Source organism: Petaurus breviceps, unplaced genomic scaffold (assembly GCF_028583685.1).
Source record: "Petaurus breviceps papuanus isolate PSGF00001 unplaced genomic scaffold, PetGlider_PUasm1.0 90779, whole genome shotgun sequence".
Lineage (NCBI taxonomy): Eukaryota > Metazoa > Chordata > Mammalia > Diprotodontia > Petauridae > Petaurus > Petaurus breviceps.
In genome coordinates this window covers 2,293,381-2,320,287 of record NW_027187344.1, presented here as the reverse complement: position 1 = coordinate 2,320,287, position 26,907 = coordinate 2,293,381, and the positions used below count along the sequence as shown (strand labels likewise).

At 39.1% G+C, this 26,907-nt stretch overlaps 1 protein-coding gene across 2 annotated transcripts in view; it reads left to right on the top strand.

Annotated features, from left to right (window-relative positions):
• COL5A1 (collagen type V alpha 1 chain) overlaps window positions 1–26,907 on the top strand; it is a 315,926-nt gene that overhangs the window by 71,223 nt on the left and 217,796 nt on the right. For both annotated transcript variants that reach the window (XM_069069226.1, XM_069069225.1), the window contains exon 2: window positions 15,432–15,599. In XM_069069226.1, the coding sequence (XP_068925327.1) occupies window positions 15,432–15,599 (168 nt within the window). The remainder of the gene's footprint in view (window positions 1–15,431; window positions 15,600–26,907) is intronic.

Sequence of the window (26,907 nt, the reverse complement as noted above, 5' to 3'; positions counted from 1 at the left end):
TAAGTTTGAAAAGGTAGGTTATGGTCAGATTTTAAAGGTTCTCAAATGCTATGGAGGACATTTGGCCTCAATTCTGTGGCCTTTGAATGTTTTTGAGCAAAAAAGTGTTGTGATCAAGAAATGCTTTAAGAAACTAAATCTTGTGAGTCTATGCAAGGTTGATTTCAGATAATGACAAACCTATTTTAACCCCTGAAGATATTGCAGTTGGCTAAACAGTTGTGTTGGTTGTCATGGTCAATTGTACCATGAAGGGGATTTGATCTGACATGATATCCATATAAGGAAACAACTTATTGTCAAAAATTCTGGATTTCATGTTTTGCCATCTTGATCACAGCTTCTATTTTTAATGATCCAGTACAGGGAGAGTTTAAGTGCAGGCCTTTATAGACCTTAGCGTTTCCCTCACTGACTTTCTAGTTGTGTATAGCTTTTGTTTCTGTCCTGGGATCTCCCATACTCCTTGCTTCCAAGACTGTAGAAGCCCTGAGCTGATGTCAACAGCTTGGAATTTGGCCACTTATATACAGTTTCCATGCCTTTGGAAGCAAACAGGAACGAAATAATAGTGGCATTCAGCATGAAAGAAGCAAAGCAAATTTTGAAGTTATGGAATCTTTGCTGAAGACAACCCTTTTTGTACCCTAATATTGTGACTTTGGGTCTTCATCTCTTTTCGTTTCTTGCTTCACCTCAGAAAGATTAGAGTTTTGTGCATCTCTCTCTCTCTCTCTCTTTCTCTCTTTCTCTCTCTCTCTCTCTCCCTCTCTCTCTCTCTCTCTCTCTGTGTGTGTGTGTGTGTGTGTGTGTGTGTGTGTGTGTTTAAAGAGAGTTTGTATCCAGGAAAGGGCAATTCTGTCTCTTGAGGATTTTGCTCTCCAAAGAGGAAGAGGATTCTTTCTGTGTAATTTCTTTCCTCTAGCAAATGGTTAGACATTTAGGATTGCTCAGGGCAGTGGAATGGGCTAATGTCATCTTTCTTTGCACTTCAGAATCACAGAAGAGGTATCCAGGGTGGCAGCTAGCTGTCATGAACCAATTTCCATTCCAGTAAAAGCAGCAGGCCAGCTAATCCCGCCTGTTCCTGAAGGCCCCAAGAGCCCATCCAGAAAGCACAGTCATTCTTTTGCTGCTGTGAATAGAAGGCTGCAGCATATTGTGTTGGCAAGGCTAAATGAACCTGTCAAGTTGAGTTTGTTCTGGGCAGCACCAGGGGGTCATTGCTTTCCATACTTTATCTTTTTGACAGAATTTTGCTTAAAGCATAAGGTCACAATCCAGTAGCACATCCTCCTAATGCTTCACCCATCAAAAGTAGTTAATCCAACTCATTTCATTAAAACCATCTTTATTGATGCTAAAAAGGTCAGATTAGCAAATTGATGGTGCAACTCATAGGTGTCATGAGAATGTTTTGTGCTGAAGTCATTTGGACACTTGAACATCTGGTGTCTGAGCAGCTATGGGAGGACTGATGGAGAAACAGGATTCCATAAGTAACAGATCTCACCCAGCATGCTCTAAGAGGATATTGATTCTAATAGACAATGGTAGAAGTAAATTTGTTGGGGATCCCATTCTTTAGTGCTGACTATTCATAAAGTCATTGGCTTTAGGAGGGAAGGAACATTAGAGATTGGATTAGACTAGATTTTCTAACTCAACTATTTCATTTTCTAAATGAGGAAACAGGTCCCAAGAGGCAACCTGACATAGCTGATGTCCCTTAGGAGTAAGGAACAACCAAACTTTGAATGAAGGTTCTGATTCTATTCTCTGTTCACTTGCTATCATGTTAAATCTGTCTCTTAGAAACCTGGCAACTACCTGTTGACAGAACTCAGTTGTTTATAAAGCAAGTTGCAAAGGGAATGAAGTTTGGTACCCTTCCTTCTCTTTTACTATTGATAATAAGCAAAGAATAATGATAATTCAGATTTGGACAGTGCTTTAAGGAAGCTCTTGGCTTGCATTAAGCCTGCTGAGGTATAGGTAATATTAATTCTGTTTTATAGATGAAGCAAGTGAGGGCTGAAGAGGAAAAGAGATTTGCTCATAGTCACAACTAGTTAATGATGGAAGGAAGGAAAGGGGAAGGAAACAAGCATTTATTAAGTACCTACTCTACACTAGGCACTGGGCTAAGCACTTTACAAATATCCCATTTAGACCTCACAACAACCTGGGAGGTAGGTGCTATTATTATCCCCATTTTACAGCTGAGGAAGCTGAGGCAAACAGAGGTTTAGTGACTTTCCCAGGATTGCACAGTAAGTGTCTGAGGCTGGATTTGAACTCGGGTCTTTCTGATTCCAGGGACAGAACTCTACTTACTACTCTAAAAGTTGCCTGTAGATGCTTTATAAATGCTTGTTGATTGTTTGATATGAATCCAGTTTCCTAATTTCCAGTAGAGTGTTCTTGCTGCCACTTCATGTTGCCTATGAAGTAACCGATGCCTGTGAGTGTTGCCTTTTGAACCATCCTATAGTTTCTGCCACCCTTTCTCCCACCCCACCCCTTCCTCTAAGGATTCCCATTCAAAGGTTCCCTAGGCTGCTTAACACCTTCCTCCAATACAGAGCTTATGTTTCCACCCCTCTCTGAATTTTCTTCTGATAATCAAAACTTTCCTCTTTTTAGTCCCATTCTTGGGGGGGACTTGGCTTCCGCTAATGTCATAATGGCTGCTAGTGAGTTAATATTGTCAAGGCTGTGCTGATAAATGTTAACAATTGGCTCTCTAAAACAAATATATGCATGAGATGCACTTTTAAGTTTAATATTAGTTATTAACATTTTATCTATCATTTTCTTAAATCTAGACAACCAGCAAAAGAATAAACCCTGCCCTGATTTCTAATGTTTATTGATTTCCAAGGTGTAAATGCTTTATACTGAAAGTTGAATATTTAGCTTAGTTGGGTCAACTAGGTTGCATAGTGGTTAGAGTGCCAGGCCTTTAATCAGGAAGACTTTTCTTCCTGAGTTCAAATCCAGTCTCAGATACCTACTAGCTGTGTGACCCTGGGTGAATCACTTAACCCTATTTGCCTCAGTTTCCTCATATAAAAAATGAGCTGGAGGAGGAAATGACAAACTGCTCCAGTGTATTTGCCAAGAAAACCCCAAATGGAGTCAAGAAGAATCATACAGAATTGTAAAATAACTAAACGACAGCAGCAAGAGCCAAGTTAGTTAGCAAACCCTTGGTTTTACCCCTCCTGCAGGGTATTGGCTTCATAAAATGAATGTCTTCTGTGAATGTCTTAACTCATCATAATTTCAATGATGATAAAAGCTGGAAGGAGATAATTTTTGTGTCAATATAAGGAAGAGCTTTTTAATTGTTAGTGTTGGACTGTGGAACTGGTCAGTAGTGTGTTTTCTATTAAAGAAAGTGCTTAACCAAAGGCTGGATGACCCTACATTAGTGATTATATATTAAGAATTCCTTCCTTAGATTGGAGGTCATTATTATTATTAATTGTAATTCTTCTTATTCTTCTACGAAGTTTATTATTAGTTTCTTGCCAAATCCCTCTTTTTATAGAATGAATTAGGAAAAAGGTTTTTGGATAAAAACAGAAATTAAAAATAATATGATAATGGTGATGATGATGTAACCTGTGGCCTAGAACCCCATATTCTAGTCTCGTATGGTCTGGGTCCAATTCTGGGGACTATGCAAAAAAAATGTCACTTTTTCTTTGACTCATTACACATAAAAATATACTTGGGAAAATCTCAGAATATAGCTGATATGTGAGTCTTCATATATGTGAGTAAAGGGTTATTCAGATTCCACATGAGTACTCAAGTTAATAATGCACATAACAGGTATAGGATGGCATTTATCTCAGCCTCCTCCCCCACAAAATGGAAAATACACAAAAAGACTCACAGAAGACCATGAACAATTCAGAAAACACAAAAAATGACTCACAGTAGCAACAGAACAATAGGTTCAGTTGTCCTTCATCTTTACTGAATCCCACTTTCCATAGACTCAAAACACTACCATTCAGAAGGGAAACACATTTGAGGTTGTTTAATAGGGCAATTTCTCTGATATCCCTTTAAGTACTTTTTTTTTTATCCCAGAGCAGCAGATAGGCACCCAGCCTGCACATTCTGAATACATCATGAATTGGCAAAGTTCAAAGTCCAGGTACCTTACCCCTCTTATCCTAACCTAAGTCCCTTGGTTGTTCTTCTAGCTTTGGGGGCTATGTACAACATCTTTTTCTCCCGAAGAGGTAGACGCTGCTCTGAAATTCCCTTTTCTGATAAAATGCTACATTATGGAACTCTTGAACTTGTAACATCTGAAGAAGCAGCCTCTGAGGAGGGCCTTATGCATGGAGTCCACCTGTTCTTCCTAGAAGGCTATATTCTGGGATTATAAAGCCAAGAAAATGACCCTGTCCTCTTTCCAGAAGACTTCATTTCACTGACTAACCATTTTAGCCCACATTGTTTGCCTCTCTCTCCACAGGGGCCATGGGGTTGAGAGGTCACACCATTGCCCCACCAAGGCTGGGGCCAGAAATGTAGGGTCCAAGAACTTTCTTCATGTAGGTGAGAGAACATGTAATTTCCCTGTATTTTTGCTCCAAAGGCAGCTATTAATGGCTTCAAGCAAAGGCTCATGCAGTGCTGCCCTGCCCACCCTTACCTTTGCCCCCCCCAAACACTCTTCCCTTTGCCCTCCCTTCCCCCACAGGATTAAGGGCTACTCAAGGGCTCACAGGTTTAAAGCTAGAAAGGACCTTCAAGGTCATCCAATTTAATTCCACTCCTGCCTCCCACCCACATATTACAGATGAGGGCAGTGAACCCCAGAGAAGTGAAATGATTTGCTCAAAGTCATATAGGTAAGTAGGTAGCACAGTTGGTATTTGAATTAAGTTCATTTGACTCTAAATCCCAGATTCTTTCCATTGTACCATACTACACATAGATCTGCTTCCTTAGGAAGCCAAAGCTATGGAAAAGCCAAAGCCCCCTGTTGATGCCCTTTTATGGGTAAGCCAAGTGGGGTGACCCTTCCCACACAACCCATCTCACACCACAGTAGCTAATCCATTCATTTAGGGGAGGAGCTCACTGACACCTATTATTGATGAGCCTTACTTCTAAGCTGTCAATTTGATCAAAGAATCCATTTTTATCATCTTCCCCTTATAATGATGAGGAAAGTGCATTTTTGCATTAAGGATCACAACATTAGATGACTTTTATGTATGCTCTGAGATTCTTAGATTCTATGACTGATTCTTGTGCTATGTAGTACAAGTATTATTATCCTCAGTTTCTAGGTGAGGGAAGTGAGGCACAGAAAGAAGTGACATGATCAGGGAGACTAGGTGGTACAGTGAATAGAGCACCCACCCTGGAGTTAGGAGGACCTGAGTTCAAATCCAGCCTCAGACACTTAATACAAAAAAAAACTAGCCGTGTGACCTTGGGCAAGTCACTTAGCCCCAATTGCTCTACCTTCCCCCTCCAAAAAACAGAAAAAAAAAGTGACATACTCAGAGTGACAAAAAGCCCTGCTATGATCTTTTCTGCCATCTGTGCTCAGTGCTTTTTCCACCACACAAAGGAGTCTCTGGTAAGTTGGAGGCACTTGATTCTCCTGTGAATTTCTTGTTTAAGCAGATGGCTTTAACAGTGTGTAGCTCAGAGCTGACTAGTTACAGAAATCTTTCTGCCTGCCAATTGCCTCCTCCACCCTTCCCACACTGGTTCAGCTACATGGCCTGGGGATTCCCTTAAACTGTGCTGAGAAGGTGGCAGAGGTCCTAGGAAAGATCTGGTGGCCTCTTCAACTTGTTACAGCCGAGGTCTATAAAAGTACCCACAAAGCTGCTGGAAATTAGCATCTTAGCCTCTCCCCTTTCCCTGCTGCTTCTTCCCTCCCCCTTCCTTTTCTCCTTCCAAGAGAGATTGGGAAACAGGTTACTGAGCTCAAATATTCTAAAAAGCTAGGAAAAGAGTCTGAGAATAGTGGAGCAGCCTTAGGTTTGAAGGCTCATAGTGATAAAAAAAAAAAAAAGTCCCCTCCCCTAACTGGCTACTGTAACAGAACAGAATCTTGGAACAGAATTGCAGAGAGATGAGCCAGGGTTTTGGGCCGTGTCATTAGCATTGTGGGTGAACTGGCTCTTGGCACGGTGGCATCTGTTCAATCTGGCATATTTTCGGACTGGAATGTTTCCCCACAGCCAAATCCATCACCTTGTGATCTGCATTGCCTCTGACAATCAAATTCAATTCAAGAGGCATTCATTGAGTGCCAGCTTTCTGCAGAGTCCTATCCCAGGTGCAGTAGTGGTGATGGGAATGGAGTGCTGAAAGAAGCTGTGTCCCACAACTGTATTGTGTGTTTTGGTTTATCAAGTGTTTTCACATGAATTATCTCATTTAACCTAATTTTCTACCACAAACAGCTCTATGGAATCAGTAGAACAGGTCTAATTGTCCCCATTATGTAGATGAAAGAATTGAGGCACCAAGAGCTGAAGTATGTTTTTCTTGTTTACATACCTATTAAGTGGTAGAAAGAGGACTGACAGGGTCTTTCTGAGGCAGCTAGAGAGTACACTGATGGAACACTGGGACAGGACCAGGAAGACTTGAGTTTAAATCCTGCCACAGACACTTATTAGCTGTTTGACTCTGGATAAGTCATTTATCTGCTGCCTGTCTCAGTTTCTTCATCCGTAAAATGTGAATAATAGCAACACCATGCCTGGAACATAGTAGGCACTTAGTAAATTCTTTCTTTTTTATGGATTGATGGAACTGGAAGTACAAACTGTCAGTCAATGAAAATACTTGATGGATTATTATCCAATGGATTTTATCCATTAGGGTAGGGACTGTCTTAACTAATTTTCTATCTCCTCCAATTTTGTTGTTCAGTCATTCAGTTATGACCCTATGTACCATGGTGTGCTAGGCCCTTCTATCCTCCAGTATCTCTCAAAGTCTGTCCAAGTTCATGGTCATTGTTTCCATGACACTATCTATCCATCTCATGCTCTGCTATTCCCTTTTCCTCTTGTCTTTAATCTTTCTGAACATCAGAATCTTTTACAATGAATTCTGTCTTCTCATTTTGTGGTCAAAGTATTTAAGCTTCAATATTTGGCCTTCCAGTGAATAGTCTGCATTAATTTCTCTATGTATTGACTAATTTGATCTCTTTCCTGTCCAAGGGACTCTCAAACGTCTTCTCCAGCACCACAATTCAAAAGCATCAATTCTGTGGCCCTCAGCTTTCTTGCAGACCAACTCTCACAGTTATACATTGCTACTGGAAAAACCATAGCTCTGACTTTGTCAAGGCACTGTTTCTGCATTTTAGTATGCTGTTCATATTTGATTTCCTCCAATGCCTAGTACAATATTCTACACAGAATAATAATAATAATAATTCCCATTTATATAGAGCTTTAAGGTTTGAGAAATGCCTTCCTCCCAATAACCCAATAAGTTTGGCAGTGTGTGTGTGTTTTCATTTCCATTTTTTTGGTGAAGAAACTGAGACTGGTAGAATTTAAATGACTTATCCATAGTTATACTACATGTCAGAACCAGGGTTTCAGTCAAAGTCAGCCTCAACTCAAGTGATCTTTCCCCTATAATACACTGCCTTTATTAGCAGATGCTTCATAGATTTTATTGAATAAAATTGAGTTGAAATAGTGCCAGTGGAAGGCTGTGTACAAAGAATCACAGATTTTTGGTTGTAAGGGCATTGAGAGGCCATCTTATAGATGAGGGAATTGAGGTCTAAGAGGTCACACAGACTGTCAGTGGCTGACCCAGATTTTTCTGACTCCAGATACACTGCTCCTTTTACTGTCCCATAGTGATAATAGATGTAGGTTGGCTGAGCCCATGATATAAATACCTATCTATTTTGTGAATATGGGCATAATTGTAGGTTTGGAGAAGGGTTGCTATTTAGTAACTTGGAATGCAACTAAAGAAGTGTAGCAGCAAGCACCCCAGTGTCCCCAGGGTGTCTACCAGCACAGGTTCTTAGATCTGCTTTGATAAAGGAAAGCAACTCAAAATGGGTTAACAAGCTTACTTTAATCAGTCAAACATGTATCGTTTACCTAGTTCAGGGGAAAAAGGTCAGCACCTCGAACTTCAGAATACACAGACAGAATTATCAAGACAGAGAAACAGATCAAGTAGACAGATTTCCAAACTGTCCAACCATTACATCCATACCAAATAAACATCTGGGTTTTTCAAAGCCAAGGGGGGGGGGGCTCTCAACAACAGCTTCCCATAATCCAGATCAAATCACAGAACACTTCTCAAAGTGAGCCCCAAAACAAAGCTACACATCAGGGCTTATATAGCCTTCTCCTGGCTCAAAGAATGTAACAACTTTCTTGATCCACTGGCCAATCAAAAAGTATCTACTGAAAAAACAAGCCTGCCACCCCAGGCTCCAGGTGCACTTTAGCCTAGGGGCAGGGAAGATCTTTAAAATTTATATTCCCATTACAAGAAGTCATTAAAGGAAATCCTTCTAGTAACAAATGGAGAAATCAGAAAGCTAATTTTGAAGATTTTTTTAAAAATTGCATTCTTTTCTTTTTCCCTTTCCATAGAGAGCTACAAATTCTCCCACAGTATTCCCAATTAGTTGCCTCTTTATTGACAAAATAATGGATACCTCTCTCCTGTGGTAGCAGTAACCCATCCATTGGTAGGAACTACCAATAAAGGGAAGCTGTAGAAACATCTAACAACCTGTAGTGTGAAGTCTGCTCTGAGGCTCATAAATACCAGGGGTCGTCTAGTCTCATTAACTCATTTTACAAATGGACATCCTGAGGCCCAGGTTATGAGTGGGATTCTAAGCCCACCCTAGCTTTATTTGTATTAGACATTAGGGAAGTCCTTTGGTTAGCCAGAGAAAAGACAAATGGAAAGATGTTGTGGAGGGACAAATGGAATGATTTATTCATGATCTCAAGGAGTCATTTGTCATCCTGTGGTTGTCATTGGTGAACTTTTTGGCCAGAGAACGGTTTAGATCCTTTAGTCTCAGGGCTTCATGCAGATGTTGCAATAAATCACTGTCCCTACTTTCCATCATGGCTTCCTCTGCCCGCATTCAGGGAATCTTTTGCTCTATCTGATGTTATTCAGTTGTTTCAATCCTGTCCAACTCTTCATGCACTCATTTTTGTGTTTTTGGGGGGCAGAGATATAGAATTGGTTTGCCATTTCCTTCTCCACTTCATTTGAAAGATGAAAAAACTGAGGCAAACAGTTACTTGCCCAGGGCCATGCAACTAGAAAGTGTCTGAGGCAAGATTTGACTCAGGAAGAGGATTCTTCCTCACTCTAGGCCTAGCACTCTCTCCATTGTGCCACCAAGCTACCTGTAACACACACACATAATATAATAAATATGTAAATAATATATAATACAATACGATAGGCTATGATATGACATGATATGATAGAAATCTCAGCACAGGGAATAATTCTTACCCATGAGAGCAAGAGTAGGAATCTTTTAAAAATGGTTTGTCAGAGTTTGAACTATAAATCCTAGAGAATTCTAGAGTTTGCAAAATCTGAGAGAGGAGACAGAGAGAGCACTCATTCATTTTATACAAGTACTAAGGTTGGTATTTTGCATGTAATAAGCATTTAACAAATGGGTGTTGTATGAAAAATGAATGTGCAAACCCCTCAATTTATATATGAGGAAACTGAGGCCCTGAAAGGGACTTATGTAGGACAATATTGCTATTTATAACCACATAAGCTGAAATTTCAAGCTGAAAATCCAAGATCTCCTGTCTTTTTTAGACTATGTTATGTTGTCTCCTTCCCATTTCAGATTAAAAGCCATATCCTTGGACTCCTGATCTAGTGTCTGGGACTTATTCCCCATTTGAATAAATCTCTCTGACTTCTCTGGTTCTTGGTGAAATGAAGGGCTTGGACTACATGCTGTTTAGGGTTTCTTGGGGCTCTAAATTCTGTGATTTAAGGATTTTTTTTTTGGCATGTTAGGGCAGGAGGTGGCTGTTGATTTTATTCTGACTCCGGGCACTTGTAAGTCAGCAACAATGGTTTTTACAAATAATAAGGAAGGGAGCATAGTGGTGTCAATTGTACCTGCCATTGAGACTTTTCTCACTTGCCATTTTTGGCCCATGTGCTAGAAGTTGCATGCTGTTCTAGAGCTCTCTATCATGGAATTCAGTAGGACCTTTGGACTTTGTTCCTTGAGAGTAGGGATTGATCATTCTTTGTATTTGTATTCCTGACACATAGTAAGCACTTAATAAAGGCTTGTTGATTGAGTAATTGTTGCTTGATTATGAGAAAGTAGCCTGTTCCAGTAGAAGAATCTGGGGTCAAATAATGGTCTCATCTCTTATAAGCTGTGTGACTTTAGGAAAGTCTCAGCCTCTTTGGGTTTTGGTTTTCTCATATATAAAGTCATGGGGCTGGACTAGTCAAATGCTAAGGTCCCTTCCAGTCCTAAACCTATGGTTTGCTTTGAAAGACTTGGTCAAAACATTTTTTAACCAATAATCTGGTTTTATTTGCCTCTAGTGCAAGTGGCATGACGAAGTGATAGATTATTCCTAGAGGGCGTTTCCCAAATATATTTTTTTCCATAAAGGGCTCAGAACAGTAAGACTTCTTCCAAGGCACTATTATTTCCACCTGTCTGCTTTTTATAAAAAAGGGGGGGAAGTCAAGACACAGGAAGGAGTGGGGAGACTAATCCAATGACATTCAGCAAGCTAGAGAGTTCACACAGGTCTCCCTGTATACTTTATTCCATTGTGCTCTTTACTATTAGACTATTGTAAAATCCTAATTCTTTAATGGAGTGGACTAGGACTGAGGTCTTTCTGTTAAAATAGAAATTGGCAATCTCCCCTAAAAATGTTATTGAAAAAAAGGATCTTAATTGAATGACAATGGGAGATAAAAACGTGCTAAGCTGGTCCCTTTTCCCCTTAGTAGTGAATTAAGATACACAAATAGCCAATACATTACCTAAAAAGCCCATAAGCATCGTTCAAGCTGTCAGTCACTTTGACTCTTGTAAATTCAGCTGTTCTTTTAAACTGACATTATTCACTGAAGGGATTTGGCTTTGTTTAAACGATGCCTTTCTGGTTCTTTTTCTTGTTTGGCTAATGATAACTGATAACTGGGAGGGAGTTGGAGCATGCTTTCCATTACATCCTCCTGATTAGTAAATGAACTCGTTGGAGGAAAGGGGCTATAGACATGTAGAGTAATACCAAGGGTGATAAAAAAAGAAAGAAAAAAAGTATGTTGTCTTTGGGTACATACTTCCTGCCAGAAGCCTGACACCACATATTTGTTACAGTGCCTTAAAAATTTGAGCACTGCCCAAGTGTGATAACCCTGTTTCCATTCATGTTTTGGTGTATGACTTAGACTATCTTTCGTGCTTAGTGGTATAGTCAATGTAGGAAAGGTACAGGCTGTACTAGAAGACCTTTGAAGTGCAGTCTGACTAAAGATTCTTTGAAAATAGACTATTGGTAGGGAGGGACAATGGCTAGGAGGTAGAGTCTGGCCTTTTTATTGTTTTGGATAAATTGTGACCAAAGCCCTTCTTAGCACCTGAGTATATAGGCAGAAATGAGATAGGTAGTGTTCCCTAGTGGTTTCTCCTTCATTATTTTCATTCTCTCTCCCATTAGAATGTAAATTCCTTGGAGGCAGGATCTCTTTTTGCAGCCTCCCCCCTTTTTGTATCTCCTGGACTTAGTACTGGGCAGTGTTTAATAAATGCTTGTTGATTGATTGGCCCCTTGGCAAGTGAATTTTAGAGGGGTGCATTGGACTAGGAAGCCTCTGATGTTCCAACTCAGAGATCCTGTGCTCCTCAGGTGTCTTCCCATAGTCTTGGTCATTTTTCAGTTGTTTCCAACTCTTCATTACTCCATTTGGGGTTTTCTTGGCAAAGATACTGGAGATGTTTTCCATTTTGTTCTCCAACTCATTTTGCTGAGGAGAAACTGAGGCAAAACAGGGTTAAGTGACTTGTCCAAGGTCACACAGTTAGTATCTGAAGCCAGATTTCAACTCTGGAAGTTGAGTCTTTCTGACTTTAGGCTTGGCACTATACCACCTAGTTGTCTCCCACATAAAGAATATTTATTGGATGAAATGACAGTCATAGGAAAGGATTAAGTATCTTCTGCTTGACTTAGAAGTCAAAACTAGAAACTGTGGGTGGGCATTACTGAGAGACAGAGATGTCAGATCAATGGAAGGAAAAATTCCCTCGTAGTGAGAGCCATCCGAGTGAAGTGCTATATTTGGGAAATACACTCCACTACCTCCACAGAGATCTTTAAGAAGAGACTGAATGACTAAGAAGAAAGGCAGGGAGGAAAGCAGGCAGGCAGAAGGAAGGAAGAAAGGAAGAAGGGAAAGAAAGGAGGGAGGGAGTCTTATGTAGGCTGTGTCATTAGAATTTGCCCACCTTGCTTTATGGAGGATGCTTGTTCATTCATTCATTCATTCATTCATTCATTCATTCATTCATTCATTCATTCATTCATTTGTTTATTCATTCATTCATTTATCTATCTATCTATCTATCTATCTATCTATCTATCTATCTATCTATCTATCTATTTATTTATTTATTTGTCATTGAAAATTTGCAGTATCAGAGAGGAACCATACTGTAATGGGTAGAGAGCTGACTTTGAAGTCAGGATGACCTGGGTTCAAGTTCTATTTCAGGCATATACAATCTGTTTGAACCCAGCCGCAATTATATACCTATTCCTGTTCAGTCACTTCAGCTGTGTCTAACTTTTCATGACCTCATTTGCTTTTTTTTCCTTTTGGCAAAGATATGGGAGTGATTTGCCATTTTCTTCTTCAGCTCATTTTACAGGTGAGAAAACTGAGGCAAACAGGGTTAAGTAACTTGCCCCAAATCACACAGTTAATGAGTATCTGAGGCTGAATTTGAACTCATGAAGATGAGTCTTTCTGATTTCAAGGTCAACGTTCACTCCTCCATACCATCTAGCTGCAGAATAGTTGCAGATCTTCATTAGTAGAAGGAATTCCCTTATCAGAAGTTCTGATGAAGTTATAGATCCAGTTCAAACACCCTCCTCTCCCTCCGCCCAAACACCTTCCAAATTCTTCAATCCATAGGAGTTCACACTGAATCCAGAATCCAATCATCTCTGCTCTCCCCCCACCCCCAAGACCACTTTTTTGTTTTCTTTCATCCATCCTTGGAAGCTAAGCCACTCATGTTTTGGGAAATAGATTGAAAATCTTGGACTTCTGCTATTTATCCATCCATCCATCCATCCATCCATCCATCCATCCATCCATCCATGTATGCATGCATTTATCCACTCAAAAAATCTTAATTGGATGTGTACTGCCTATAAGGATGTATACTTGACATGAAGCGGGGCATATAAAGATGAATTAGGTGTGACCCTGCCCTCAAGGAGTTCATAGTCTTTGGGGGGAGATAAGGAATATGCATGTATAGCTATAGTAGAGAATAGTTTAAAACTGGGAAAACATTAGTGAGCCTTCTAATGATTTATTTCCCAAGGAGACCCAGAAGCCAAGGCCTCTGAAATCAGAAGATAAATCTTAGAACATTACTGAAGGAAGGTTTTCTTAGACTAGGAGATTGGTATAATGGTAATGGTCAGTGATCTAACAACATTCAGGTGCAGTTTTCATTCATAGGAATAGTATTTTAGAAAACTTGTATCCCTTTGGCTGAGACATACTTCCTCACGTCCTTTCCTCTCACTCTTTTCTTAACTGTTTAGTCTGACTTCCAGCCTTATCATTCAACAGACACTGCTCTCTTCAGAGTGTCCAGTGACCTCTTAATGACAAATCTAATGGTCTTTCCTCAGTCCTCATCCTTCTTGACCTCTCTGCAGCCACTGATTCTTGCTCACCTTCTCCTCCTTGATACTCTTTCCTCCCTAGGATTTTGTGACCCTACTCTATCTGAACACACCTTCTCAGTCAAAAGATGCTGAGAATTCTCTTTTGCATCTGTATCTAACTCATGCATCCTAACTGTAGGTATCCCACCTTTGTCCTGAGCTCTCTTCTCCTTCTATACTATGTCATTTGGTGATTTCATCAGCTTCTGTGGATTTAATTATCATTTATCTGCTGGTGATTCTCAAATCTATTTATTCAGCCCTAACCTACCTGCTGACCTCCAGTCTCCCAACTCCAACTGCCTATTAAATATCTAGAATTAGATATCCTCTAGATAACCTGAATTTAACATGTCTGAAACTGAACTCATTATATTTCTTCAAAAAAAAAATCCCTCCTCCCTCCTTCCTAACTTCTTATTACTATTGAGGGCACCATCATCTTTCCAGTCACCCAGACCTGCAACTGAGTGTCATTCTTGACTTCTTAATCTCTCTCTCATCCCCCCATCCAATCTGTTGCCAAGACCTGTCAGTTTTACTTTAGAAACATTACTCCTCTTCTCTGACTTGCCACCCCCTTATTGAACCTCATCAACACATGCCTGGACTATTGATATAGTCTGCTGGTTTTTCTGCCTGCCACAAGTCTCTCCCCATTCCAATCTATCCTCCACTTGCATGCCAAAGAGATTTTCCTAGAGCTCAGGTCTGACTCTGTCATTCCCCTTACTCAGTTAACTCTGGTGGTTCCCTATCTTCTCTAGGATTGAATATAGAGTCTTTTGTTTGGTATTCAAAGCCCTTCATAAGCTCCCCCAGGCTTTTTATGTCTTATACTCCAGTATGTACTCTGTAACATAGTGGCTCTAGCTTTCTTGCTGTTCCTCATAAAACCCCCCAAAACCCACTCAGACTCTAGGTGCAGTTATCTCTTCCACAATTATGGGGGGAAAGAGCACAGCGCTCCTGTGATCTAGAAAATTTGCATAAAAACTTTTGGCCCTCCTTTCAAGCCAAAGAAGTTCAAATTTTTCTTTGTCTTTTATGGAGTGTTTATAGTAACTTATTGTAAAATTTGGGTTAAGTATTTGGTCATAGGCTCTGTTTCATCTGCTTGGTTTCCACAAAACTCCCCTTAAAATTCCCATTTAATTTCTTATGCTGACCCATGACATATTGAAACCGTGACAGGGGAAGTCATGATGTGGAAGGCATAACTATATTATAATTGCTTTTATAACTTGTAGACCTAACAGGGATGTATTCTAGAGTAAGGAGAGCATTGATTTCTTTTTTTTTCAGAGTTGTTCCTTATATGTAGCTTATTAATGAGACAATGAATGTCTCTTGACATTCATAATTGTGGATCACTGCAATATCATTTCCCATTTGTTGGCTAATTCCTGTCTCTTGTTTCTCCCTTTTCAGCTCAACCAGCAGATCTTTTAAAGGTATTAGATTTCCACAATTTGCCTGATGGGATAACAAAAACAACAGGTTTCTGTGCAAGCAGAAAATCTTCCAAAGGACCAGATGTTGCTTACCGAGTTACAAAGGATGCTCAACTCAGCGCACCCACCAAGCAGCTGTATCCTGGTAAGAAGTCTATGTTTTTATTCCATGGGTATGGAAGCTATGACCCTATGGTTTTCAGTTATGGAATTGTACTGGAAAGCTTATATGGAGAAGCATATATTACTTTCTAGGTAGTCTTTCTGATGGGGACCATTTAACCTAATTATAGTAAAACAAAATTAAGCAGCCCTCATCATGTAATGACAAGGGTATGAACATCTCTGGGGGGGGGGAGCAAGAACATTAGCTATATGTGTTCATATCTCTCTTTCCCAAACAGGTGTAATCTCCAGGTGTATAAAGATGGGCTCTTAAGTATGAATAGGATATGAGAATTTCTTGGGTGAGTAGGTTAAAAGAGACTTCAGGGTCATCCTAAAAGACATATATTCAGGGATAACCTTAATTAAAGACAATGACATTAAGAAACACATGAGTCAAACATTATGACTGCCAGGAGGAAAGAGGATTTTTTAATGAGGATAAGTTACCAAGAACCAGACCTCTGCTTTTAATTATATATAAGGAGCTTGAAGAAACTTCAGCAACCAAAACACCATTGCTGAGCCCACATTGTTCTAGGACCATCACAGCTCTGCACATTGCAGCAGTAAAGGCAAATGATTTATCTTGACAGTGTGAAATAGGTCAATGATTGATTTCCCCCTTGGGAAATAGGAGGACATAGAATGGGGAGCTCACCTTCCCAGCTCAAGCAGGGTCTGCCATGAATGAGAGGAAGGCCTGGGACCCTCAGCACACACTTTCCTAACAGATGAATCTTACATAGACAGTTCTGAGCCATTTGGAAAAGAGAAAATGCATGTGAACTTATTTGCTTTCCTTTTTGGGGGGCACTGGATAATTTTTTGAGGGTATTCTTTCAGTTCATTGTAACACATTTATATAGCCCTTTAAGATTTGCACAACTTATCTCACTTGATTCTTGCAATAACTTTGAGGTATGATTATCCCATTTTACAGCTGAGGAAAATGAAGTTGAGAGAGTTTAAGTGACTCAGCTAGGATCATGCAGCTAGTAAATGTTTGAGGCGGGATTCTATTGCAAGTCTTTCTGATTCTAAAATGATAATTTTATCTACTGGTTATACTATCTAGAGTCAATGGGGGTATAATGGAGATGGTGCTTGACTTGGAATTAGGAAGACCTGCCTTTAAATTCTATTTCTGACACAAATTCACTGTATGATCCAGGATAAGTCACTTAATTTCTGTGTGCCTTCATTAACTATAACTCTCTAGTCCTTATCTAAATCACAAATGGATTGTTATCTTCTTAGGTGAAAAGAATTCCTGTATTGGGGAATTTCCTACACCGATGAGTCCTATTTGTATATAAAATTGCTTATTAATACATTGAACCACTCAATAGCTTATTCAAGAGAAGATTTTGTTAGCTTTAAGTTGGCTTCTTCTGATCTCTTCCACTCCACCACTTGTCTTAACTTGACTTTCAAGAGTTCTCCCCGGGAGGAGATTTGGTCAGTTTTTTGGGAGAGTGTCTTTTTACTTCAATGAAACAAGGCCTGTACATTCACCACTGCCTTTTTCCTTTGCTGAGATAAGGCAAGGCTGTCTGTAATGATTTAACAATCAAAAACCTCTTTAAGAACTTACTGTTATAGTCCATAATTCACTATACATGTTCTTGATATGAATTAGGGTGCTTTAGTATATATCTAGTTAGCATACAGCCAGGAAAGTCAAAGATAGGTCATTTTATTTTTTAAACATTTATTTTTAATTATGTAAAAAAATTTTGGTTCTAAAATTTGGTTCCAAATTCTATTTTTCCCTCCTGCCTCTCCCCTACCCACTGAGAAGGCAAACCATATGATATCAATTACACATGTGAAATCGTTCAAAACACATGTCCGTATTAGTCATATCACACAAAAAAAGCAAGAAAATTTTGAAAAATGAGAAAGCTATATTTCAATTTGCATTGAGTTCATCAACTTTTTCTCCATAGGTGGATAGCATTTTTATTCATGAGTTCTTTGAAATTTTCTTAAATCATTGTATTGATCAGAGTAGCTAAGTCTTTCACAGTTGATCAGCATTACAAGCTGTTACTGTGTACAATGATCTGGTTCTGCTCACATCACTCTAATCAGGTCATGTAGGTCTTCTCCTGTTTTCCTGAAACCACTCCCTTTCTCACTTCACATAGCATAATAATATTCCATCAAAATCATGTGCCACAGCTTGCTCAGCCATTTCACAATTGTGAACATCCCCTCAATTTCAATTCTTGGCCACCACAAAAAGAGTTGGTCTATTTTTTATCTCTTTGGGGTATGGCCCTAGTAGTAGATCAAAGTTTCTCTATAATGGATGGACCTGTTAACTACCCCACCAACAAGTCACCAAAGCACCTATTTTTCCTCATCTCCTCCAGCATTTGCCATTTCTGATAGGTGTGAGGTAGTACCTTAGAGTTGTTTTAATTTATCTTTTGCTAATTAATTGTGCTTTAGGACATTTTTTTCATTTGCCTGTAGATTGCTTTGATTTCTTTTTCTTAAGACTTCCTGTTCATATCCTTTGGCCATTTATCAACTGGAGAGTAGTTCCTTGTCAAGATAACTAACTGGTCATAGCAAACACTCTTTTTGAACAACCCCAAAGGCAACTTAACACATGGACATTACCAGATGGTTAATATAGAAATTAAACTGATTATTTTGTAGCCAAAGGTAGAGAAGCTACAGTCAGTTAAAACAAGACCTGGAGCTGACTGAGGCTCAGATCATTAGTTTCTTATTATAAAATTCAGACTTAAATTAAAGAAAGCAGAGAAAACCATCAGACTGTATAGGCATGACCTAAATAATGCCCTTTATAAATATGAAGTTGAAGTGAAGATGTGATTTAAGGGATTAGATCTGGTAGATAGAGTATTTGAAGAACTATGGACAGAGGTTTTAAGAGTGTGAAGGAGATAACTATGGCAACAATAACACCACCCCCACCACCCCCAACAACAACAACAAAAAACGAACAAAAACATTGCAAAGGAAGAGAAGAATAAGAAAGCAAAATGGCTGTCCGGTGAGGCTTTATAAATAAGCAAAGAAGTAAAACGAATGTTAAAAGAGAAAGGTGGGGGGGGGGGCTAGGTGGAGCAGTGAATAGAGCACCAGCCCTGGAGTCAGGAGGAACTGAGTTCAGATTCGGCCTCAGACACTTAACACAAAAACTAGCTGTGTGACCTTGGCAAGTCACAACCCCAACTGCCCTCCAAAAAAAAAAAAAAAAAAGCAAAACTCTAGTAATAGAACAAGCATTCAGGGGCGGCCAGGTAGCACAGCAAGTAAGAGCACCGGCTCCAGTGTCAGGATGACCTGGAGATCGAATCCCGGGCTCAGACACTTAGCACCCACCCAGAAACACCTGGCTGTGTAACCTTGAGCAAGTTACTTAACCCCAATTGCTTAGGGGCGGCCAGGTGGCTCAGCAGTAAGAGCATGGGCTCCAGTGTTGGGATGACTTGGAGATCGAATCCCGGGCTCAGACACTCAGCACCACACCCAGAAATAACTGGCTGTGTAACCTTGAACAAGTTACTTAACCCCAATTGTTAAAAAAAAAAAAAAGAGAAAGGGAAAGATATATCCAACTAAATACAGAATTCCAGAGATAGCAAGGAGAGAAAAGGTTTTCTTAAATGAGCAATACAAAGAAATAGAAGAAAACAACAGAATATGAAATACAACAGGTCTCTTCAAGAAAATTAGAGATATCAAGAAGATGTTTCATGCAGAAATGGGCAGAATACCAGACAAACATGATAGGGAGTTAATAGAAGCAGAAAAGATTAAGAAGAGATGGCAAAAATACACAAAAAGAACTATACAAGAAAGATATTTTAAATAATTTTTAAAAATTTTGGTAAATAGTATTTTCTTTTTCTTTTTTTTTGGAGGGGGGAGGGCAGGGCAATTGGGGTTAAGTGACTTACCAAGGTCACACAGCTAGTAAGTGTTTAGTGTCTGACACTGAATTTGAACTCAGGTGCTCCTGACTCCAGGGCTGGTGCTCTATTCACTGCCCCACTTAGCTACCCCATATTTTTTCTAATTACATGAAAAGATAGTTTGCAATAATGATTTTAAATAAGATTTTGTTTCAAATTTTTCTCCCTTCTTCCTCTCCCTCCCTTCTCCTCTCTCCCCTCCTCAAAAGGTTAAGCAATTTGATAAAGGTTATATATTTGCAATTATGTAAATATATTTCCACATTAGTCATGTTGTGAAAGAAGAAGCAGAACAAAAGGTAAAAGTCACAAAAAAAGGCAGAAAAAAGGTGGAAAATAGTATGCTTTGATCTTCATTAGATTCCTTAGTTCTTTCTCTGGATGTGGATAGCATTTTCCATCACAAGTTGAAAGAAAGATCTTAACATCAGCAATAGCCACAATGGTGTGGTTACTGATCTAGAACCAAACATCCTGCAGAATGAAGTGGGCCTTAGGAAGCATTGCCAACAATAAGGCTATGAAGGTAATGAAATTCTTGCTGAGCTATTTAAAATCCTAAAACATGCTGCTACTAAAGTGCTGTACTCAGTATACCAGCAAATTTGGAAAACTCAACAGTGGCTACTGGATTAGAAAAGATCAGTTTATGTCCCAATCCTAAAAAACAGGCAATGCCAAGGAATGTTCATATTACCAAATGGTTGTGCTCATTTCACACACCAGCAAGGTTATGCTTAAGATTCTTCAAGCTAGACTTCAGCAATATGTAGACCAAGAACTACCGGAAGAACAGGCTGTTTTTTTGAAGAGGCAAAGGAACTAGACACCAAATTGTCAACATTTACTGGATTATGGAGAAAGCAAGAGAGTTCCAGAAAAGTATCTACTTCTGCTTGATTGACTACACTAAAGCCTTTGACTGTGTGAATCACAATAAAAATGTGGCAAGCCCTCAAAGAGATGGAGATGGTAGTAGTAGGTCATCTTTCTTATCTCCTGAGGAACCAGTATGAGAACCAATAAGTCACAGTTGTAACTGAACATAAAACACCTGCTTGGTTTAAGATTGGAAAAGGAGTATATGAGAAAGGCTGTATAGTGTTACGTTTTCATTGAACTTATATGATGAATATATCATGTGAATGCCAGACTGGATAAATTAAAAGCCAGGATTAAGGTTGCTGGGAGAAATAACAGTAATCTCACCTATACAGATGATGCCACTCAATGAAAGAAAGTGAAGAATTAAGATGCTCTTGTTGAGGGTAAAGGGGAGAATATAAAAGCTGACTTGAAGCTTAGTGTCAAAAAACTAAGATCTTGGCAACAGGTCCTATCACTTCATGGTAAAGAGAGGGAGAAGAAATGGAAGCAGTATTAGACTTTATATTCTTGAGCTCAAAGATCACTGCAGATGTCAACTGCAGCCATGAAATTAAAAGACAGTTACTCCTTGGAATGAAAGCTGTGGCAAATCTGGACAGCATGCTAAAAAGCAGAGATATCACTTTGCCACCAAAATTCTGTACAGTCAGAGCTATGGTTTTTCCAGTAGCAATGTAAGAGTTGGTCTATGAGAAAGCTGAGTGCCACAGAATTGATGCTTTTAAATTTTGATGGTAGAGAAGATTTTTGAGAGTCCTTTGGACAGTAAGGAGATTAAATCAGTCAATATTTAAGGAAATTAATTCAGACTATTCACTGGAAGTTCAAATACTGAAGTTGAAGCTTAAATACTTTGGCCACATAATGAGAAGACAGTACTCTTTGAAAAAGAACCTAATGTTAGGAAGGATTGAACTTGAAGGCTGAACTTGAACTCAGGTCCTCCTGACTCCAGGGCTGGTGTTCTATTCACTGTGCCACCTAGCCTCCCGGAAATGAGGCTTTTATCAGAGAAATTTGCTGTAACATTTTTTTATATTACTCCATTGTGTATGGCACTTCTTAGCAAGATGAAGTTTCCTTGATTATCTGTTTTAATTGTCTATTTTTGTTTTTGCTTTGTCTGAGATCATGATTGCCACCCCTGCCTTTTTTTTTACCTCAGCTAAAGCATAATAGACTCTGCTTCAGTCCTTCATTTCAACTCTGTGTGTGTCTTTTTGTCCCAAGTATGTCTCTTTTACACAACATATTGTTGGATTCTGGTTTCTAATCCATTTTGCTGTCTGCTTTCATTTTATGGGTGAGCTCATCCCATTCACATTCACACTAATCATGTATTTCCCTCCATCTTATTTTCTTATGTTTATCCTTCTCTCTCTTTTTATTCTGCCCCTCCTTGAAAGTCTGTTTTGCTTCTGACCATTGCCTTCCTTCATCTGCTCTTCCTTTTATCATCCCTCACCCCATATCTCTTATACCCTTTTCCCTCCTGTTTCCTTATTGTGTAACATAGATTGCTAACTCAACTGAATGTGAATATGTATTCTTCTCTCTTTGAATCAATTCCGATGACAGTGAGGTGCAATTATTGCCACCTTCCCATTTTCCCCTTCACTATAATCCTTGCATGCCTCTTTATGTGAGAAAAATTTTCTGGTTCTGTTTCTCCCTTTTCCTTTTTCCAAGTGCATCTCTCTTCTTACCCTTACATTTTTTTAGGGGTGGGGAGAGATCATTACAACATAATCAACCCAACATAATCAATTCACACCATGCCCTCTGTCTATGTTATCTCCTTTTAATTGCTCTAATAATGATAAAGTTCTTCCAATATAGGAATATACACAGTTTAATTTTATTGAGTCCCTGTATGATTACTCTTTCATGTTTACCTTTTCATGATTCTCTTGAGTCTTTTGTTTGAATGTCAAATTTTCTATTCAGTTGGTTTTTTTTTTCCTTAAGGAATGCTTGAAAGTCCTCTATCTCATTAAATATGTTTTTTTTTCCATTGAAGAATTATACTCAATTTTTCTGAGTATTCTTGGTGGAATGTGGTGAGAGTTCAGCTGGGTCCCAGCCTGTACTCTGCCATCTTTGAGAAATCATTTTAAAGAGTCTTAAATAAACTAAGATACACCCAGAATGAATAAAAGGTGTCTCATTTTACATCAAGGGATTCCTATCCTGTTTTATGTGGACAGATATACAATAGCCAATATTTCAAACATTTTGAAAGAATTGGTAGTTGAAGATTTTGACCACATACAGTTTTCAGTCAACCTCCCTCAGAAGATGGATTATCCAATTGTTAGAAACACCATTTTCTAATAGCAATAAAGTCAACAATTTATGAAACACAGGAATACTGTCACCTCATTCCATGCTTACTCAGGAGTCTTGAGTCTTCCACTGTGAACTACAGTATCACAGACCATTCAAATGTTTTGAAATCTGTGTCACATTGCTTTCTTTTTGTAACATTCACCATGAAAAGGAACAAAGCTTTAAGAATCCAGATGAATTCCATAGGATTTGGTGACAAGCCTAAATTATGGACTATGAAAAATGCTCATTTATTTGTTTTAAGAAAGAACATCTTGTGATTCAAAGCAGGTCATCAAAGTATTATCTAGGAAGAGTCCTCAGGGGACCTGCATTAATTAGTAGAATAGAATGATTTTATATGTAAATTATATATATATATATATATATACATATATGTATAAGACATATAAATGATCAGCTACTAGTTACAAATCATTCTTGGTTGCTTGGAAACAGCTTGACTAATAGATAATATTTATTATTCTCCCTATAGAATCTCAGTGAAGATATTTTTATGGAGGATTATTATTATAAGACAATGTGATATTATTCTATTATTCCAAATATGGAGGAAACAATTAAAAAGCAAGCACACATTCTTGTATTCTTTCTTTGCCTTTTATAAACTGCCATGTAAATAGCTCATATTTTGCTTTGATTCTCCATATAACTCAAATTTATTTTAGAGGCACTTTAAGTAGAACAGACATTGCTGTCCTAAAAAGAAGGGTCGTAATTTAAGCTGAGTTTCTAAACTGACTAGTTTTATTAGAATGAATACAAAAATGAAATCAATCTATTTTTCTAGGGGTTATGGATTTGTAGCTGGATTAAAAAATACTAGATTCAAAAAAGTCATGGCAGTATCAGGTTAGCAAAAGGAAGGTCAGTGAAATTGCAAAGTGAGAATAAAATAAGATTTCTTCATGTACAATGATTTGTATCTTACAGGGGTGGATGAGAGAGAGAGAGAGAGAGAGACAGAGAGAGAGAGAGAGAGAGAGACAGAGAGAGAGAGAGAGAGAGAGAGAGAGAGAGAGAGAGAGAGAGAGAGAGAGAGAGAGAGAGCTAATTGTGCCAAGGTGGTTCATCTCTTGGCATTAAAATTATCCCAGATTTCGTTTTTCTCTTGGAGGTCTAAGGACCAATTTATATGACCGTCAATGAACTCTGACCAATTTACAATTTCCACCATGTCATTCAGCTTAATAAGTTGGTTTGTGATTCATTGCTCAGCAACAACTACTCTATCTTCTAAGCCAGGTTAGGACCAAATCTGATTCTAATCCCAGCTCACTGACTGTGTGAACAGACTCTCAGATATTTCCTTGTCTCTAGTGACTGGTGACAATAATGCAGGAGCCAAGTCTTGATTTCCTTCTGCCCTTGGATAGTTTTAGCTTGCTCAATGGAATCTTTCCCCTGAGGACTACTGTCAGCAGACCAGTTTCTCTGCTTCATCTAGCAGGGTGAATTACCGGGAATCAAGTTCAACTTCTTACTGCTTGGTTCCACCATTATATTTACTTTTTAAAAAAAAAATTTTTTTTTTTAAGCAATCGGGGTTAAGTAACTTGCTCAAGGTTACACGGCCAGTTATTTCTGGGTGTGGTGCTGAGTGTCTGAGCCCGGGATTCGATCTCCAGGTCATCCCAACACTGGAGCCAGTGCTCTTACTCGCTGAGCTACCTGGCCGCCCCCACCATTATATTTTCTAATCATGTGATAATTAAACCCCTGTAATTCAAAATATGGACTTGTTTCAGCTGAAGGTCATACTTGCTTTGAGAACCTATTCTACTTAGATACTGAGTGTATCTGTGATTTCCTTAGTGGAGGCATTCTCTCTGCTTCTGAAGATTGTAATACCCTCTCTGTGATTCTTATCCGTGGTTTTCAACAATTCCTCCACTGAACATCTACTCAACATGCCAGAGGCTTTCCTCTGATATTTTTCATCTCAGGGACACCAACACTTTATTCTGTGCATTCAAAACTTAGCACACAGCTTACTCACCTCATTATTAAGCATATATATACGACCAGAAAAGGTCTTTAAAAGTAGTATAAGATAGGGCCAGTTCAGTGTGTGAGCAATTTTGCTGGAGGAATATCTAAAATATTTAAAGATGACCAACATCAACAATAAATGAAGTAAATTATCAAACCATATTACTCCATTCCCTTTCTATGACTTTTTGAAGCTAATGGGGTTTGGTAATCTGCATAGCATCACATCCCTATCTTCCAATGAGAAAGACCCCTACTAGCTAGGGAGGAGGAAGTATGTGATTGATCTACAGCTTCAAAACTCAGCGAATTTAGAGTTGTCCCTTGACAGGGAAACCAGAATTTGTCCAATGATGCTGAAATGTAGAGGGCAATAAATCAGTGAGTGTTTATTAAATGTCTATTATATTAGGTTCTCTGTCAGGCACCAGAGATATGGAGACAAAAAGGAAGCAGTCCTTGCTACCCAGAAGTTTATATTCTGTTAGTATCGATGATGCTTATAGTCCTTTGGCAATGGAGAAAATAACTAGGTTCAGGATCAGTCCACAATCTAATTAGTTAAAATAGGAAGCCACCAAATAGCTCATTTCCTTCTAGAGGCTGCACCCAGAGTGAACTCTTTCCTGCCTAACTTCATCTTCTCCAATCCACAATCTCCCAGGCAATGCCCCCTGATGACCTGGTGGAAGTCACTGTCCCATTCCGACTAAATCAAGGTTATATTTCATGCAGCTTATCTTGAGTAAATTAATTTGCGAAGCATCACCCTGATAAGATTTTCCCTGGGTTAAAAATATGGCAGGAATTTGCATTCAGAATTCCCATCAGAAGGCAATAGCACTTTCATTACTAGTAGTTAGGAAGGAGGAGGGTTTCTTTTTAAAAGCAGCTGAATGGTGCAAGTGGATAGAGCTCTAGACCTGGAGTCAGAAAGCCCTGAGTTCAAATATGACTTCAGACACTTACTGGGTGTATGAACTAAGGCAAATCAATTAACCTTTGTCTGCCTCAATTCCTTCATCTGTAAAATGGGAATAATAATAGCACCTGCCTGCCAGGGTGATTGTGAGGGTTAAATGAGATAAGAATTGTAAATCATTTTGCAAACCTTAAATGTTAGCTACTTACTATACTAAAAATGCCTTCCCAGAAGCCCTTTTTCTCTAACTCACCTGGGATTCAGGTACACTACCCTCACTCCTACTGTGCACTGTTTCCCTTGTCTGGATAGTGGCATCCTGTGCTCTAGAATCCTATTGTCTTACTCCCCACCATGAGCATTCCATCTCCTTTGTGTCTGAATCAGTCATCATCTTGAAGGAAATCCAGCTGGTTAACAAATTTGGTCTGAATTTGTTACCCCTTTCATTTGCATTTTAAAAGAGGCTGCTTAGAAGCAATGTATCAACCTCTAAGAATGAATTGATAATGATGGAATTTCAGACACTGTGTAGATGGATGAAGAAAATATTTGGGGATTAGGGAAGCATTTCTTGGTACCTTTCAAATGAATAGTGTCTTGATGGTTGCCTATTCGGCCCCCACACACACCCAAGCCCCAACATATTAAAGGCTAGCTCTGCCTAGACTCTGCACTTTCTACCTTGTCTGTGTTAAGATAAGAACTGACACTGCCTACTCATGATCATTCTTAATTAAATCTGCTTTAAGGCCATGGCAGAGACATCAGAAGACTCTTCTCTCCTCTAAGCACTACCCAAATGAAGAAAGTTGCTTCTGCAGCATTCCTAGCCTCTAGGAGAAGTTTCAACACCATTTTTTTTTTTACAATTCACTTTGAGACAGTGACTAATACTGTCTAGGGGATTTGTTAAGCCTTCAGCATCCCTGGCAAGACTTGTGGAAACTTGGCTTCAGGTCAAATTCCCAGCTTTTAAGAACTGTGCCAGATGGCATCTTTCTCCTCCACTGAGACCCTCAGTGCCTTCCAAAGAGACCTCACACTTCTCTCACCCCCAAAATCTGTCATGGATTTTTGGAAAGGATGAAGGCTGTATGTGAACTGGAGACTTTGGCTGGATCCAGGTGTTTCAAGCTTAGACTGCTAACCTTGTTCCTTCAAGCTACATGATGCAT